Source organism: Scyliorhinus torazame, chromosome 22 (assembly GCF_047496885.1).
Source record: "Scyliorhinus torazame isolate Kashiwa2021f chromosome 22, sScyTor2.1, whole genome shotgun sequence".
NCBI classification, from domain to species: Eukaryota; Metazoa; Chordata; class Chondrichthyes; order Carcharhiniformes; family Scyliorhinidae; genus Scyliorhinus; species Scyliorhinus torazame.
The window spans coordinates 27,260,240-27,277,358 of NC_092728.1; the positions used below are offsets into that span (position 1 = coordinate 27,260,240).

The 17,119-nt window shown below is 49.7% G+C and overlaps 1 protein-coding gene across 2 annotated transcripts in view; it reads right to left on the reverse strand.

Annotated features, from left to right (window-relative positions):
- The window catches only part of LOC140399484 (tubulin alpha-1 chain-like), a 39,730-nt gene that overhangs the window by 14,037 nt on the left and 8,574 nt on the right, over positions 1 to 17,119 (reverse strand). For both annotated transcript variants that reach the window (XM_072489060.1, XM_072489061.1), the window contains exons 2-3: positions 2,982 to 3,135; positions 414 to 636 (exon numbers count right to left, since the gene is read on the reverse strand). In XM_072489060.1, coding sequence (XP_072345161.1) covers positions 414 to 636; positions 2,982 to 2,984 — 226 coding nt within the window. In that variant the 5' untranslated portion in view covers positions 2,985 to 3,135. The remainder of the gene's footprint in view (positions 1 to 413; positions 637 to 2,981; positions 3,136 to 17,119) is intronic.

Sequence of the window (17,119 nt, forward strand, 5' to 3'; positions counted from 1 at the left end):
GTGCATTCCACTACCTTCCATATCATAGAATTTACAGAGCAGAAGGAGGCCATTCGGCCCATCGAGTCTGCACCGGCTCTTGGAAAGAGCACCCTACCCAAGGTCAACACCGCCACCCTATCCCCATAACCCAGTAACCCCACCCAACACTAAGGGCAATTTTGGACACTAAGGGCAATTTATCATGGCCAATCCACCTAACCTGCACATCTTTGGACTGTGGAAGGAAGCCGGAGCACCCGGAGGAAACCCACGCAGACACGGGGAGGATGTGCAGACTCCGCAGACAGTGACCCAAGCCAGAATCGAACCTGGGACCCTGGAGCTGTGAAGCAATTGTGCTATCCACAAGGCTACCGTGCTGCTCCATATCATAACACAAAGAGTTTAGCGACATCCATTGATAATCTTACCAATCACAGTTGGCTCCAGATCTATAAACACTGCTCGGGGAACGTATTTACCCGCCCCCGTCTCACTGAAGAAGGTGCTGAAAGAGTCGTCGACCAGTCTGGTGCTCTTGTGACTGCGCATTTTCCCATCTGGTCTGATCCGGTGCTCCAGGCAGTACAGCTCCCAGCAAGCGTTGCCAATCTGCACACCGGCCTGGCCGATGTGGAGCGAAAGACACTCACGCTACAGTGGAGAGAACGTTTGATTATTTACTTGGTTGTGGTGGGCAGGTTAGTGGGGGGGTGGAAGGGAGATAGGTGTGTGTGTGGGGTAGGGGGGGATTGGCCACTTGCTGTCTGTCTACTCTACCTACACGACCTCCGCGCACGGTCTGTATTCTACGCGCCATGTGAAATTAAGTTTCATTCCCTCCCTCAGCGCTCCCTGCTACCTCTCGGCTCTGTCCCAGACACCCCTCCCCCTCCCATAAATACTGTATGCTGCCCTCTTGGCTTCCCTGGACACCATCCCTCTCATCTTAACTCTCACTTATCCTGGTGCTGCTCCCTCACCCTATGTCAGGCTGACTCTTTTTATGCCCTGCCCCCTTCATTATTCCCAGTCCTACAATCTGTACTGATCATCATTCACTGTCAGATGCCCTCTATACCCTTTCCATAGAATCCCTACAAGGAGGCCATTCAGCCCATTGAGTCTGCCCCAACCCAGTGAGGCCCACTCCCCACCCTATCCCTGCAACCCCACCTAACCTGCACATCCTTTGACACCTCAGGGCAATTTAGCATGGCCAATCCACCTAACCTGCACATCTTTCTGGGAGGAAACTGGAGCACCCAGAGCAAACCCCCACATATACGCCCTGGCGCGCGAGACAGCAGTGCTAACCACTGTGCCATCATGCCGCCCATTGAGTACTCCTCTCCTTCGCACTGTACCTGAGATTTGAAGAACCAATGTCCTTGGTTCAGCATGAGGCCATTCAACCAATCAAGCCTGCTCTGCCATTCAGTAAGATTCTGACCTTGTCCCATTGTAACCACAACTCCGCCTTCTTTCCCTCATCACCCTCAATTCTCTTGTCTATCGAGAATCCACCTTGACTCAATTCAATGCCCCTGTCACCACCAATTCCTGCCGAAGGCAATTATTGGTGTCCTGCTCCCTCATTCACGGTCTCTCAAACTATTCCGTGAGCTCACGCCCTCCCACATTCCTTCTCACCAATGAGAATTGCACTCTCATCATCAATCCTTCAGGCAAGGCCCCGCTCCTTCCGTGCTCTGTTTCCCTCACTGCTCACGTTCTTATTTAGATAATTGTTGGGTGGGGAATGTAGGCAGCTCTGGCTTGGCCAGCAATTGTTGCCCATTCTTATTTGTCCCTTCACAAGCTAAGTCGTGGGTCTGGAGTCACATGTTGACCAGACGGGTTTTTATGACAATCGACAATGGCTTCATTGTCCATAAGACCTGAAGGCCATAAGACATAGGAGCAGAATTAGGTCACTCAGCCCATCGAGTCTGTTCCGCCATTCAATCGTAGCTGATATTTATCTCATCTGCATTCTCCTGCTTTCTCCCCATAACCCCTGATCTCCTTATTAATTAAGAACCTATCTATCTCTGTCTTAAAGACACTCAGTGATTTGGCCTCCACAGCCTTCTGCGGCAAAGAGTTCCACAGATTCACCACCCTCTGGCTGAAGAAATTCCTCCTCATCTCTGTTTTAAAGGATCATCATCATTCGACTTTTAGTTCCACCAATCTGCCTTTGTGGGATTCAAACCCAGATCCCCAGAGCATTACATTGGGTCTTCTGGATTAGTTGGCGAGTGGCAATACCATTACGCCACAGCCTCTCCTCGGTGCAGGTACACCCACACTGCCTTTAGCAAGGGAGTTCCAGGATTCCAACCCAGAAGCAGTGAAGTAATGACCGATTATAGCTCCAAATCAGGAAGGTGAGTGGCTCGGAGGGGAACTTCCTGCTGCCAATGTCCCTGTGGCGTCTGCTGCCCTTGTCTTTCCAGGTGATAAGAGGTCACAGGTTTGGGCTGCACTTTCAAAGGAGCCATGGCGAGTTTCTACAGGGCATCTTGTAGATGGTACACAGAGCTGCTACTGTGTGTGGAGGGAGTGAATATTGAAGGTGGTGGGTTAGATGTCAATCGGGGGGGGGGGGGGGGGGGGGGTGCTGCTTTGTCCTGGATCTGTCGAGCTTTTCGCATGTTGTTGGAGCCGCACTCATCCAGGCAAGTGGGAGAGTCCATCACACTCCTGACTCGGGCCTTAGAGATGGTGGACAAGCTTTGGGGAGAGTCAAGAGGTGAGTTAATCTCTGCAGGTTTCCCAGCCTCTGACCTGCTCTTTTAGACACAGTATTTATGTAGCTGGTCCAGTTAAGTTTCTGGTCAATGGTAACACCAGGGATATTGATAGTGGAGGCAATTGTCCCCAGTTCTGGGTATCTCACTTTGGGAAAGAGAAGTCTTTAGAGAGAGAGAGAATGCAGAACAGATTCATAAGAATAGTTCCAGGGATGAGGAACCCACACGCTGGACACCCACCATCTTGCAGCACTGCTCCCGTTGCGTTTCAAAGAATCGCCTCCTTCAATCGGAATGGATGGACACTGGCCACCCTAGGGCTTGCCCACTCCAACAGCAAGGCTTTTGATTCGTCGCTGGGGAGAATCCTCGCAATCAGGTCGTCCCCTATTAGCTGCTGAGCAAAATGGAGCAAGAATTAAAGCAAGCATTCATTGATGTACCCAAGCAACCAGAGATCTAATCAGTGACCGTCCTACACATACGAAGATATGAATTAGGAGCAGACCATTCGGCCCTTCGAGCCGGTGTCTGCCATTCCATAAGATCATGCCTGATCTGATTTTGGTCTCAACTTCACATTCCCACCTACACCCCAATAACAATTGTCTCCCTTGTTAGACAAGAAACTACTTTTGCCTTTAAAATATTCACTGAGCCAACCTCCAGTGACCCAGTCTGGGGAAGGGAATTCCGTAGAATCACAACCGACTGAGGGAGAACATTTTCCACATATCCATCTTAAATGGGTAATCCCTTAATTATAAACTGTATCCCCTATATTCTAGCACCCCCCCCCCCCCCCCCACACACACACAAGAGGAAACATCCTCTCAGCATCTACCCTATCCAGTCTTCTCAGGATCTTGTACGTTTCAATAAGATTACCCCTCATTTTTCTGAACTCAAATGGGTACAGGCCCAATTTTTTCTTGTAGGGTAACCCCTTCATCCCAGGAATCGGTCAAGCAAAATCTCTCTGAATTGCTTCTAATGCAGTTATGTCTTCTCTTAAATAAGGAGACCAGAACAGTGAGCATTATTTCAGATGTGATCTCACCAGTGCCCTATCCCTGCTTTCCAATTCCATTTGCCTTCCTAATACATATGAATATACATAGAAAATAGAAGCAGGTGAGGCCGTTTGGCCCTTCGAGCCTGTTCCGCTATTCATTATGATCATCAAAATCAATATCCTGATCCCCCTTCCCTCATATCCCTTGATCCCTTTAGCTCTAATTCTTTCTTGAAATCACACAACTACTTTCTGTGGTAGAGAATTCCACAGATTCACCACTCTCTAGGTGAAGACATTTCTCCTCACCTCAGTCCTAAAAGGTTTACCTCTTATCCTCAAACTATGACCCCCTAGTTCTGGACTCCCCCACCATCAGGAACACTCCTGCTGAGTCTATCCTGACTCATGCTGTTAGAATTTTATAACTTTCACTTATAAATCAATCGCATCCCATTAGTCACATCTCTGGCATCCATCGCTACCCATCAAGCAGGCCCCACAGCCACCACATCCCATCGAGGAACCCCAACTGTCCGTGGGATCTTGCTCTGTGCAAACTGCCCACCATCTTGACTACACTTCAATTTTTAAAGTACCTCACTTGACTGAATGCTTGAATGGAAGTCGAGAGTCCGTCGTTGGCAGTTGGTTTGATCCAGACTTTGGTTTTGCCAATCTTGCACCAGAGGAAGCCTGTGTAAGACTGAGCTCTGTTGCTTCAGTGAGGCAGTGAAGTGACCTGTAAACAGTGCTTCAGCCCTCATTATAGTTCAGCAGCACAGTCCAGGCTTGACATTAATCGCTGCTGCGCCGTTTGTGTTAAGATGTCACCAAAGTTCATCTCTGAACAAGTACAAGATTTCCACTCACTGTTCCTATCACACAGTGCCATAAACCAGAATACTCTCACTGCTGTTTCAGACAAGCACATAGAAGGCATGGCCATTCAGCCCCTCTGCTCTGTTCCAGCGTTTCTGCCTCCTTCATCACTTTACATCATCTTTCCGTATCTCCCTCATATTTTTATCCAGCTTTCCCCCCACCCCCACCCCTCTGGAAACAGATCAACACTTCTGTCTCAACCAATTCCTTTGGGAGCGAGTTCCACATTCTCCCTACACTTTGGGTAAAGACGTTTCCTCCATCTATCCTGTCAAAAATCTCAATGATGGGGTCATCCCTCAGCCTTTTTGCATCGTACTTCATTTTGAATACCAAGGAAGACTGCAGCGAAATGAAAGATGTCTCGAGCGAACCTGCAGCACGGTTAGCACTGCTCAGGGTCCCAGGTTCGATTCCCGGCTTGGGTCACTGTCTGTGAGGAGTTTGCACATTCTCCCCATTTCTGCGAGGGTTTCATCCGGATGCTCTGGCTTCTTCCCACAAGTCCCGAAAGACATGGGGCGAAATTCTCCCCCAACGGCGCGATGTCCGCCGACTGGCGCCAAAAACGGCGCCAATCAGGCGGGCATCGCGCCGGCCCAAAGGTGCGGAATGCTCCGCATCTTTGGGGGCCGAGCCCCAACATTGAGGGGCTAGGCCGACACCGGAGGGATTTCCGCCCCGCCAGCTGGCGGAAATGGCGTTTGTTGCCCCGCCAGCTGGCGGAAATGGCGTTTGGTGCCCCGCCAGCTGGCGCGGAAATGCGGCGCATGCGCGGGAGCGTCAGCGGCCGCTGTCAGTTTCCCGCGCATGCGCAGTGGGGAACGTCTCTTCCGCCTCCGCCATGGTGGAGGCCGTGGCGGAGGCGCAAGGGAAAGAGTGCCCCCACGGCACAGGCCCGCCCGCGGATCGGTGGGCCCCGATCGAGGGCCAGGCCACTGTGGGGGCACCCCCGGGGTCAGATCGCCCCGCGCCCCCCCCAGGACCCCGGAGCCTGCCCACGCCGCCTGGTCCCGCCGGTAAATACCAGCTTTGATTTACGCCGGCGGGACAGGCAATTTCTGGACGGGACTTCGGCCCATCCGGGCCGGAGAATTGAGCGGGGGGTCCCGCCAACCGGCGCGACCCGGCGGGGGGTCGGAGAATGACGCCCATGTTGTTAGGTGAATTGGATATTCTGAATTCTCCTTCAGTATATCCGAACAGGTGCTGGAATGTGGCGACCAGGGGATTTTCACAGTAACGTCACTGCAGTGGTAATGTAAGTCTACTTGTGACAATAATAAAAATGATTATTATTAGAATGGCCATGTCAATGGCAACTATATCGATCATTCGGAAGGTGGAAAAAGTCTCCCACTCCTTCAATAACAAGACACAGGGGCTCAGGAGTAAAGTAATCTCCGCCTGCTAATTCACAAATCATTAATGGTTGCAACACATGTTAGCATAACTGCAATAATTGTAAACAACGCACTGGGTTGGATATACAGACAAATTCAATTGAAAAATAGGGAAGGTCTCTTGAAATTATATATAACCTGGAGAGACCACACTCGGAATCATTATATTCCACTCAAATTACTAAACTCAGCTCTGGCGGTCCCATATTCAACTTGGAAAAATGAGCACCCAGCTGATCGCCAGATGACTAAAATGATGTAGAGATGGATAGAAGAAATAGCGATGGATACAGCCTCCCAGCTTTGCTGCCAGGAAAGAGTGATCTGGCTGGAGTTTATTTCTCTGGAATAGAAAAGGCAGAGATAGAGAGTTTTCAAATTGTGAGTGTTTGAGAAAGGAGGGGTAGGGATGTTCCACTTTATGGGGGGTGGAGTGAGTTGGTGCTAGTGGCAGTGGAGGATGGGGTGGGGGAGTGAGTGGCGAGGGTTCCCAGAGTCCACTATAGGATGCAGTGTAGACACCAGCACGGATTAGTCAGGCTGTATGGTGTACTACAATGTTGTAAATGTTTTGTTGAAACTGTGGACAGTATGAAGCAGCGAGTCAGGGGTGTAAATGCAGACAGAGGACTGGGCAGGATTCCCAGAGTTTAAGGGGGGGGGGAAGGAAGACCCCCTGAGAAAATTCCCAGGAAAAGGGGACAATTTTCAATCCCAGAACCTCCAAGATTTCAGCCATTAAGCATTGTTCTTGGCTTGGACAACATTCCTCCCTAAAGCTGTACTCCCCAAAATACACTGACTGGGCATTTCTCCCAGTTACACATCTCCAGCAGTGCCAAGTGTTCCAAGTATTTGCTTTACCTTGAAACATTATCATCCAAACACACATGATTCAGGGTAAAGATGAACAGTTAAAAGTGGAAGTTTTTGATAAGTTTTCCTCCGTCAAGTTTGAGCCTTTCTGCCGATGGGTAATCACACTTCATGTTACAAAAGGACAGCCGAGGTGTTGGTGAGATTCTCTCTGGCTGTACCTGAGGGGCGTTCAATGTTCATCTTTTGCAGGTTAGTTCTCCCTTTTCCAGCAGGATTTTTCTCTGCTGGGCTCCAGTTGAGAACTCGCCGTCTGTCGTAAGTAACTCGGCATTGCTGCTCTATGATCCGTTTACCTGCATTGCAGTTGGGTGAATACGGAGGGGGTCCTCAACCACACAGGTTCCAAACCCGCCAACACCGTCATCCAGATGATTTCCTCTACTTTGCACGGACCTTGAGGGGGCACCAGCAGTCACAACCGTTTTTGCAGGCTCCCAGTGATTGAGATGCCACCCTGACAAGGTTCGGCTTGGACCACTCAGGCCATGCGTCACCCACAGCGTTTTACTTCAGGAGTGGAGAAAAACCACAGGTTCCGGTGGGGTGGTGGTCTCCGAATCATCGGTTGCAGGGCAACTTTTCTCCGAACCAGTCGAATTTCAACCCGTCGAATTTCAACCCCTCTCGGCTTGGCTGCAGTCAACCCCCTGCCACCAGTGAGAGGCCACCGGCCTCGTTTGAGTGAACATATTCTACATAATCCACGCTGAACGGTCCTGGGTAGCTTCAGTCCCTGAGGGAGGAGAGGCCGAGGTCACCTCAACACCTGGGTTATATGAAGACTATGAGAGATCTATGAAACCACATGGAAACATCTTGCCCACTGAGTCTTAACCTATTTCTTGAAAAGTCCGTTTGAGAGAGCATCTCACACAGCCCCCATTTCTCAAGTGGGCTCGCTGGAATGCCTGTAGAAACCGCCTCCTCCTCAACATCAGATGGTGTTACCCCTGACATTTACTTCCGCCTACTTGGAAGGAACTTGTCACTTTCCTATCTCGAGGGCTACTTCCTCAGCCCCCGTAGCAACGGAGGCCTTTGCCTCGGTTGCCACGTTGGACCAGACTTCCGCCTGACTCCATTTTCATTGACTGCTGGCTTTTCCACCTCGTTAACCAACGGGGGAAAAGGATGGAATTTATTGACCCTAATAACTTCCTATATCCTGAAAAGAATTAACAGATTGTCCGTGTTGACATAATCCCTGTTCCAAAGGTTTGTTTCGAATCACTAGCTTTCAGAGCACAGCTCCTTCCTCAGGAGATTCACCTGAGGAAGAAGCTGTGCTCCAAAAGCTAGTGATTCGAAACAAACCTGTTGGGCTTTAACCTGGTGTTGTAAGACTTCTTACTGTGTTCACCCCGGTCCAACGCCGGCATCTCCACATCATAATCCCTGTTGACAGTGGGTGTGGAGTCGGGGGGAGGGGGTTGGTAAGGGTGGGGATGCAATACTCACCCAAGTAGCTGTCAAGCATGTAGACAGTTGGCAGGTAGAATGGTGAAACACCGGTAAAGATGCAGTAATCGGGTAACTATGGAGACGGGCGATGCGGAATGGTGTCGACAAACATGAAAACGCGGGACTATGTAACAATGGCTTCACGCTGGACAGTGTGACATCACCACGATTCCTCAACTCAGCGCCAAGGAAGGGAAATGCAGGATTTGATTTGATTTGATTTATTGTCACATGTACTGAAGTGCAGTGAAAAGTATTTTTCTGCGGCCGAGGAACATACACAGTACGTACATAGTAGACACAAGAATAATCAACAGGGAACATTGACAAATGGTAAATCGACAGTGATTGGTTACAGTGCGGAGCAAAGGGCCAAACAAAGCAGATACATGAGCAAGAGCAACATAGAGCGTCGTGAATAGTGTTCTTACAGGGAACAGATCAGTCCAAGGGGGAATCGTTGAGGAGTCTTGTAGCTGTGGGGAAGAAGCTGTTCCTATGTCTGGATGTGCGAGTCTTCAGACTTCTGTACCTTCTGCCTGATGGAAGTGTCTGGAAGAGGGCAATGCCTGGGTGGGAGGGGTCTCTGATAATGCTGTCTGCTTTCCTGATGCAGCGAGAGGTGTATACAGAATCAATGGGAGGGTGGCAAGTTTGTGTGATGCGTTGGGCTGAGTTCACCACACTCTGCAGTTTCTCGCGATCTTGGACCGAGCAGTTGCCATACCAGGCTGTGATACAGCCGGATAGGATGCTCTCTATCGCACATCTGTAGAAGTTTGTGAGAGTCGATGCAGACATGCCAAATTTCTTTAGCTTCGGTAGGAAGTAGAGACGTTGTTGGGCTTTCTTGACCAGTAACGGAGCTGGAAAGCAGACAGGAAAAATACCGAAAGGGAAAGTGTTGGAACAGAGTAACGTGGAGTTGGTTGGGAAAGATGGACCCCGGGAGCAGTCAGCATGGCGAAGATTATTCCAAAATATAAAACACAAAGTATTCTATGGCACGAAAGATATGGGTTGTCAAACCAAAGAGATAGTGTTGTATGAATTATTAGTCACACCCCCACCCCCAAATGGGGGTGATTTATAAGGAATCTCAGGATCTTCGAGTATGGAAACCCTCGCCAGCAGAATTCTGATCCCCCAGTGTGTGATCGCTCTCTAGTTGATCTCTAATTCACAGAACATAGAACATACAGTGCAGAAGGAGGCCATTCGGCCCATCGGGTCTGCACCCACTCACTTAAGTCCTCACTTCCACCCTACCCCCGGAACCTAATAACCCCTCCTGACCGTTTTGGACACTAAGGGCAATTTAGCATGGTCAATCCACCTAGCCTTGCACGTCTTTGGACTTTGGGAGGAAACCGGAGCACCCAGAGGAAACCTACGCAGACACAGGGAGAATGTGCAGACGCCGCACAAACAGTGACTCAGCGGGGAAACAAACCTGGGACCCTGGTGCTGTGAAGCCACAGTGCTAGCCACTTGTGCTACCGTGCCACCCTGTATTTCCCCTGTATTTGAATTACCCTGTATTTGATCCCCTCTCTAGTTGATCTCTGATCTCCCTGTATTTGATCCCCTCTCTAGTTGATCTCTGATCTCCCTGTATTTGATCCCTCTCTAGTTGATCTCTGATCTCCCTGTATTTGATCCTGTTGCTCTTTCTAGCTTTAGTCTATTTGCTCTGTTTTGGTCACCTTTGCTCATGAGTCGCCAGGTATCTTTATGATACCGCCACGTGGTTCAAGTTCAGGTTATGATTAATAACACAGCACACCGCTTGTAAGGATTAAAACAACGGTCATTTATTATATACAACAAGCAATATTGATACCGTAATACTACTTTCTATATAACAAACCTATCACTACTGGCCAATACTTAACTTAGGAAGAGCCCACCAGGTCAGGGAAACGAATGGCTTGTCCAATCAAATCTGGCCCGCGGAATTCAAAAGGCTGCTACAGGTCGGTGGCTAGGTGTCTCTACCGGATAGCGATCGTTGGATTCAAACTTACGATACACGGTGGCTGGTCTTGCGAAGGTCTCGAGCAGGCGAAGATGAGAGAGAGAGAGATCTGAACTTGGACCTTTACTTTTATAGGGCCCAGGGGCTTCCCGCCTCCCGGGGCGGCCCTTGACCCTGAGTCCCAAGTGATTGGATTCTGTCCCCAGTCTCTGGGGTCGATGTGTCCAATGGTGAGGCGATTCCTCGATCGGGGGTGGTCGCTCACCTGGCTTTGTTTGGGCCACTGCAGGCGCCGACAGGTCTGGCCCGGTATTCAATTGCTAATATGTTGCAATTGTTCCCGGGGATAGCCGATTTAACTGTGGATGTCTGAGTAGATTAGGTGTAGGTTAGATGGCTTTTGTTTCGGTGCAACATCGTGGGCCGAAGGGCCTGTACTGCGCTGTATTGTTCTATGTTCTATGTTCTAAACAGTCCTGAATGCAACTGCGGATACCTGGGTTGATGGGCTGTTGATAGCCCTGAGTATCGATCTGGGCTACGTTCCCCGAGCTGAAGCTGCAAACCTGTCTGCAGCTGCCTGCTTGTGTCTTCTTGGCTGCTTTTCCCAGCAGTCTTTCGGGTTAGCCATTTTAAACTGGGTTTTGGCCAGATTAATCGGAACGCAGCCATTTTTACATGGCTACAATCCCCTCTCTAGTTGATCTCTGATCTCCCTGTATTTGATCCCTCTAGTTGATCTCTGATCTCCCTGTATTTGATCCCTCTCTAGTTGATCTCTGATCTCCCTGTATTTGATACCTCTCTGGGTGATCCCTCTCCAGTTGATCTCTGATCTCCCTGTATTTGATACCTCGCTGGGTGATCTCTGATCTCCCTGTATTTGATCCCTCTCCAGTTGATCTTTGATCTCCCAGTATTTGATCCCTCTCTTGTTGACCTCTGATCTCCCTGTATTTGATTCTTCTCCAGTTGATCACCGATCGCCCTGTATTTGATCCCTCTCTAGGTGATCTCTGATCTCCCTGTAATTGATCCTTCTCCAGTTGATCTCTGATCCTCCCGTTATGGGCCAGGGTTTAAAAACTCCAAAGTATGTTATGGAGTTCACCTGACCTGTAATATTTTGTTGCATTTGGCTAGGAGGAGCACAAGAGCCTTCACTTGAGATGTGATTGAACAGTCTTCTGAGACACTTTAATCAAACAAACTTTATTCTCAGAACTTAGTTAACATTCATATAAACAAACAGCAAGAATTTTTATCACTGACAAACACAAAGAAACCCCACAGTAGTACTTAATGAATCCCCCCTTAACTGTTCCAATTCAGAAACAATAAATGGTTTTTAAGGGTGTGGGCCAGCACTCTGTATTCTCACTTGAATAAGACTGGCTTTGCCTTAGATTATGACCCTGTCTCACCAGCAGGTTCAAACCCTTCCAGGAAGCAAACTATATATTTTAAGTTACCAAAACAGCAGGTAGCTATAATCAATGTTCTTTTTCTTGGAACAACTCTTTAAAATGAAAATAGAGAGACAGGCCAAACACTTCTGTTCTCTGTCTAAGTTCACAGCAGCCAAAACATGAAAGCGAAATCAAAATCAGCTCACATAGCCGCAGCCCACCTCCACCCACACAATGACATTACTGAAGCCATGTGATAAGACCTTTCTTAAAGGGACACTCGCATGACATCTCCCCCCAAGAGAAAAAAATAAACCATCAACTTTCACTTGTCCATTCCTAACACTTGACAGTAAATATACATTTTAAAACATTAAAACTCGCAAACATTTCCAATAATAGTCCATATTAGTTCTTCGTTTTAAACCATCGAACCTGCTTCTCTTCATCACATTCGTGACAAAGCATCAGCTGTCACCTTTTCTCGTCCAGCCACATGTATAAGTTTTAAATGAAATGGCTGTAATAATAAACTCCATCAAACAGTCTGGCATTTTTATTCTTAAATTTCTCCAAAAACATCAATGAATTATGATTAGTACATGTAATTGTTTCAGACGAATTGCTGGTAACATACATCTGAAAATGTTGCAAAGCCAGCACCAAGCTCAAAGTCTCCAATTCAATTGTTGAATACTTCCTCTCATGATAATTTAATTTTTTGAAAAAATATTCAACAGGCCGCTCTATTCCTTTGTCATCTTCTTGCAAGAGCACAGCACCTAAGCCCACATCACTTGCATTGAATGGTTTTGTGTAATTTGGTGTGGCAACACAGGAACAGTGGTTAAAACTGCCTTCAGGACACTTCCGGTGACAACCATGTCAGAAGATACAGCAGAATATAGATAGATTGGAGAGTTGGGCGGAGAAATGGCAGATGGAGTTCAATCCAGGCAAATGCGAGATGATGCATTTTGGAAGATCCAATTAAAGAGCGAACCAAACGGTAAATGGAAACGCCCTGGGGAAAATTAATGTACAGTGAGATCTGGGTGTTCAGGTCCATTGTACCCTGAAGGTGGCTGTGCAGGTCGATAGAGTGATCAAGAAGACATACGGCATGCTTTCCTAAATTGGAAGGGGTATTGAGTACAAGAGTTGGCAGGTCATGTTACAGTTGTATAAGACTTTGGTTCGGCCACATTTAGAAAACTGCGTATAGTTCTAACAAAGAACAAACAAAGAACAAAGAAATGTACAGCACAGGAACAGGCCCTTCGGCCCTCCAAGCCCGTGCCGACCATACTGCCCGACTAAACTACAATCTTCTACACTTCCTGGGTCCGTATCCTTCTATTCCCATCCTATTCATATATTTGTCAAGATGCCCCTTAAATGTCCCTATCGTCCCTGCGTCCACTGCCTCTGGTCGCCACATTACCAAAAGGATGTGGATGCTTTGGAGAAGGTGCAGAGGAGGTTCACCAGGATGTTGCCTGGTATGGAGGGAGCTAGCTATGAAGAGAGGTTGAGTAGATTAGGATTATTTTCATTAGAAAGATGGAAGTTGAGGGGGAACCTCATTGAGGTCTACAAAATCATGAGAGGTAAAGACAGGGTGAATAGCAAGAAGCTTTTTTCCAAAGTGGGGGATTCAATTACTTGGGGTCACGAGTTCAAGGTGAGAGGGGAAAAGTTTAAGGGAGATATGCGTGGAAAGTTCTTTACGCAGAGGGTGGTGGGTGCCTGGAACGCATTGCCGGCGGAGTTGGGCACGATAGCGTCATTTAAGATGTATCTACCCAGATACAGGGAGCAGAGGGATACAGATCCTTAGAAAATAGGCGACAGTTTTAGATAGAGGATCTGGATCGGCGCAGGCTTGGAGGGCCGAAGGGCCTGTTCCTGTGCTGTAATTTTTCTTTTTGCTTTCTTTGTTATGTGCTGAGCAGTCACACGTTAAGTGGCTCTCCTCCCGTGGACCCGAAAAATAGTCACTTATCCAACGATTACTTGCTAAAAAAGACCCAGTAACTCATTCCCCAACCTTAGTAAGTCAGAGGAAGAAAGAGAGCGGTAATGTCAGGAAAAATGCCTGGAAAAAGCCAAAATAGAGGCTGAGCAGAGACCAGGGGTGGAAGGGGCTAGGAACGACCACATTCGGACGAGCCAATCAGCGCTCTAGGCGGCAGCGCGCAAGTTTCGCTGAAGCAAAAGGAGCAAGGCAGACACGAACAAGCTCCCCCCTGCACCGGTGGGGTGCGGGGGGGAGGGCAGTGGTGGGGGGGGGGGGGTAGCTGGAAGGCATCCTTCACTGAGGCACTGAGAGAGCACCAGCAGGAGATAAAGGCGGAGGTAAAAGCGGGCATTGAGGCCGCGGTGGCTGAGACCCTGGCTCAAATACCGTTTGCCCTGAGCAGAGCGGAGAAGAGACTAGAAGGCCAAGAGGCTACCATCAAGGGCATGGAAAAGGCCGCAACAGACCAGAGTGATCAGATCTGGCGCTGGAGAAAGAGGTGGCGAGGCTGGTCGCAATGCACGGTAGTCTAAAGGGTAAAGTAGAGGATCTGGAGAACCGCTCGAGATGGCAAAACCTGCGGACTGTCTGCCGACCGGAGGGGATCGAAGGCAGAGACCCCACGGTCTATGTGACCGAGATGCTGGGCAACCTAGTGGGAAGAGAAACTTTCCCCAAGCCACCAGAAATAGGCATGGCACACCTGTCGCTGAGCCCGAAACCCAAAGCTGGGGAACAACCAAGGGCAGTAATAGCCAAACTGCTCCTGAAACCCAAAGCTGGGGAACAATCGAGTAATAGCCAAACTGCACCGGTACCAGGACTGGGAAAGAATCCTGCGCTGGGCCAGGCAGTCGAAGAACTATATCTAGGAAGAACATAGAATATGGATATACCAGGAAATTGGGGCTGACCTGGCCAGGAAATGGGCTGAGTTCAACAGGGCAAAAGCAGCCCTGTACAAGAATGGTGTACGCTTTGGTATGCTGTACCCAGCGAATATCTGGGTCACATACCAAGGCAAAGAACACTTCTTTACAGCTCCTTCCAAGGCAGACAAGTTTGTCATAGAATGTGGGCTGGAACAGGGACAGCAGGGGAAGTGATAAGGGGCCCCTGGCAAGGAACAACAGCACGGCGATGAGCCAAGGGGGTGGGAGGGGGGGGGTTGAGGAAACACCTCTCCCCACCAAACACTCTGAGCGACAAGCGGCAAGCCACCACCTGAGGGACCGCTTCACGTGGGAGATCGTGACCTCGTATAAGAGAACGAGAGCAGCGGAGAAGGGAAAGCGAAGTGGCAAGCGGGATGAGTGCAGGGTAAGACGGGGAAAGAACGGGCAGGAACTGCAGAGAGTGGGGGAGGGAGAAACGAGACATTAACTCCCGGGAGGGGGTTCACCACACTAGTGGGAAAGCTAGCGCCGGGAGTATGCAACAGAGCAAGGCCACGGCGCATCCCCAAGAGAGGAGGGAACACATAATGGGTATGGAGGAGCAAAGGCTATAGGAGCTGGGGGAAGGGGGACGGAAGGGGGGAGCACAGGGAAGGGGGAATAAAGGAGGGGAATAGGGGACTAGGGGGTGAGGAGGACATAGGGAGGGGTGTAAAAATAGGACCAGAGTGGGAGTGGCAATATGGCTACAAAGGGCCGCAATCAGGGGCCCGGAGCGAAGAAACACAGTGGTTACCCTGTAAGGTCTCTGGGCGAAGGGAGACCCCGGAGTGCAGGGGCCTACCCACATGGCGGACGCACTTTGACGGCCATGTTGGGTGCCCCCATGGACAAAGGGAAACACCGGAGCGCAGGGACCCGACCGCATGGGGAGAGCAGTGACAGTGGCCATCTTGGATAGTCCCCTAACAAAGGGAAACCCCGGAGTGCAGGGGCACGGCCACCAGGTAAGTGTGGTTAATCCCACAGGAACGGGGGGGGACAGAAGCCCCCCACCAAGATAGTCACCTGCAACGTCAGGGGACTCATTGGCCCAGTGAAAAGATCCAGAGTCTTCACCCACCTAAGAAACAGGAAAGCCAACATAGTATTCCTCCAAGAGACACACCTGAGAGAGCAGAACCGACTGCGAGTAAGGAAGGGCTGGGTGGGACAGACCTACTATTCCTGTTACAGGATGAGGGCCAGGGGGGTGGCAATACTGATCAATAAGAGGACGATGTTTAAGGCGACAAAGACGGTTACGGGGGGAGACTTTAACTGTATACAGGACCCACGGACAGACAGGTCCAACCCCAAAACAGGGAAGACCTCAAACATGGCGAAGGGACTTGGTCGGTTTATGGGGGCGGTGGACCCTTGGAGGTTCACCCACCCAGGGGATAAAGAGTTCTCCTTCTCTCCAGTGCATAACGTATATACCAGGATTTACTTCTTTGTGGTGGGGAAATCAGTGCTTCCAGGGTTGGTCAAAGCGGAATACTCCGCAATTGTTATCTCCGACCGTGCTCCATATTACATGGATGTGAGGTTGGAGACGGTAAAGGCCCAACGCCCCACATAGAGGTTGGACACTGCCTTACTAGCCGACAAGGCTTTCAGCGAAATGGTATCACAGGCCATAGCGGAGTATACAGAAAACAACTCACCCTCCATGTTCTGGGAGGCGCTAAAGGCTGTGATTGAGGGGAAATTATCAGCTTCAAAGCGCAAACAGACAGGGAGGAAAGGGCGGCTAGGCAGCAGTTGGTCGACTCCATACTGGAGGCAGACCATTAATACTCTGAGGCCCCGACCGTAGAGCTCCTGGCGGAGAGGAAAACGCTACAGATGGACTTTGACCTGCTCTCTACGAGGAAAGCAGCGCACCAACTCCGGCAGGCACAGGGGACCCTATACAAACACGGGGACAAAACCAGCCGCCTACTGGCACACCAGCTGAGAAAGCAGGCAGTCACTAGAGAGATTGTGCAAATTAGAGACAACAGAGGCACATTGGAAACAGACACAGAAAAGGTCAACAAAACCTTCGAGACTTTTAGCGGGGGCTGTACAGCTTGGAGTCCCCAACAGGGGACTCGGGGATGAAACGGTTCCTCGACAGACTGGACATGCCAGTTGTGGGGGAGGACTTGGAAGCACCACTAAAACTGGGAGACATCATGGAGAGTATTAGCTCCATGCAGGCGGGGAAGGCTCCAGGACCAAACGGGTTCTACAAAAATTTGAGACAGCAGTGGCCCCGCACCTGCGGGAGATGTGCACAGACTCGCTGGCTGGGGGCACATTACCACCTACACTAGCACAGGCCTCAATACCTAAGAAAGACAAACACCCAACAGAATGCGGGTCAGACAGACCCAGCTCATTAC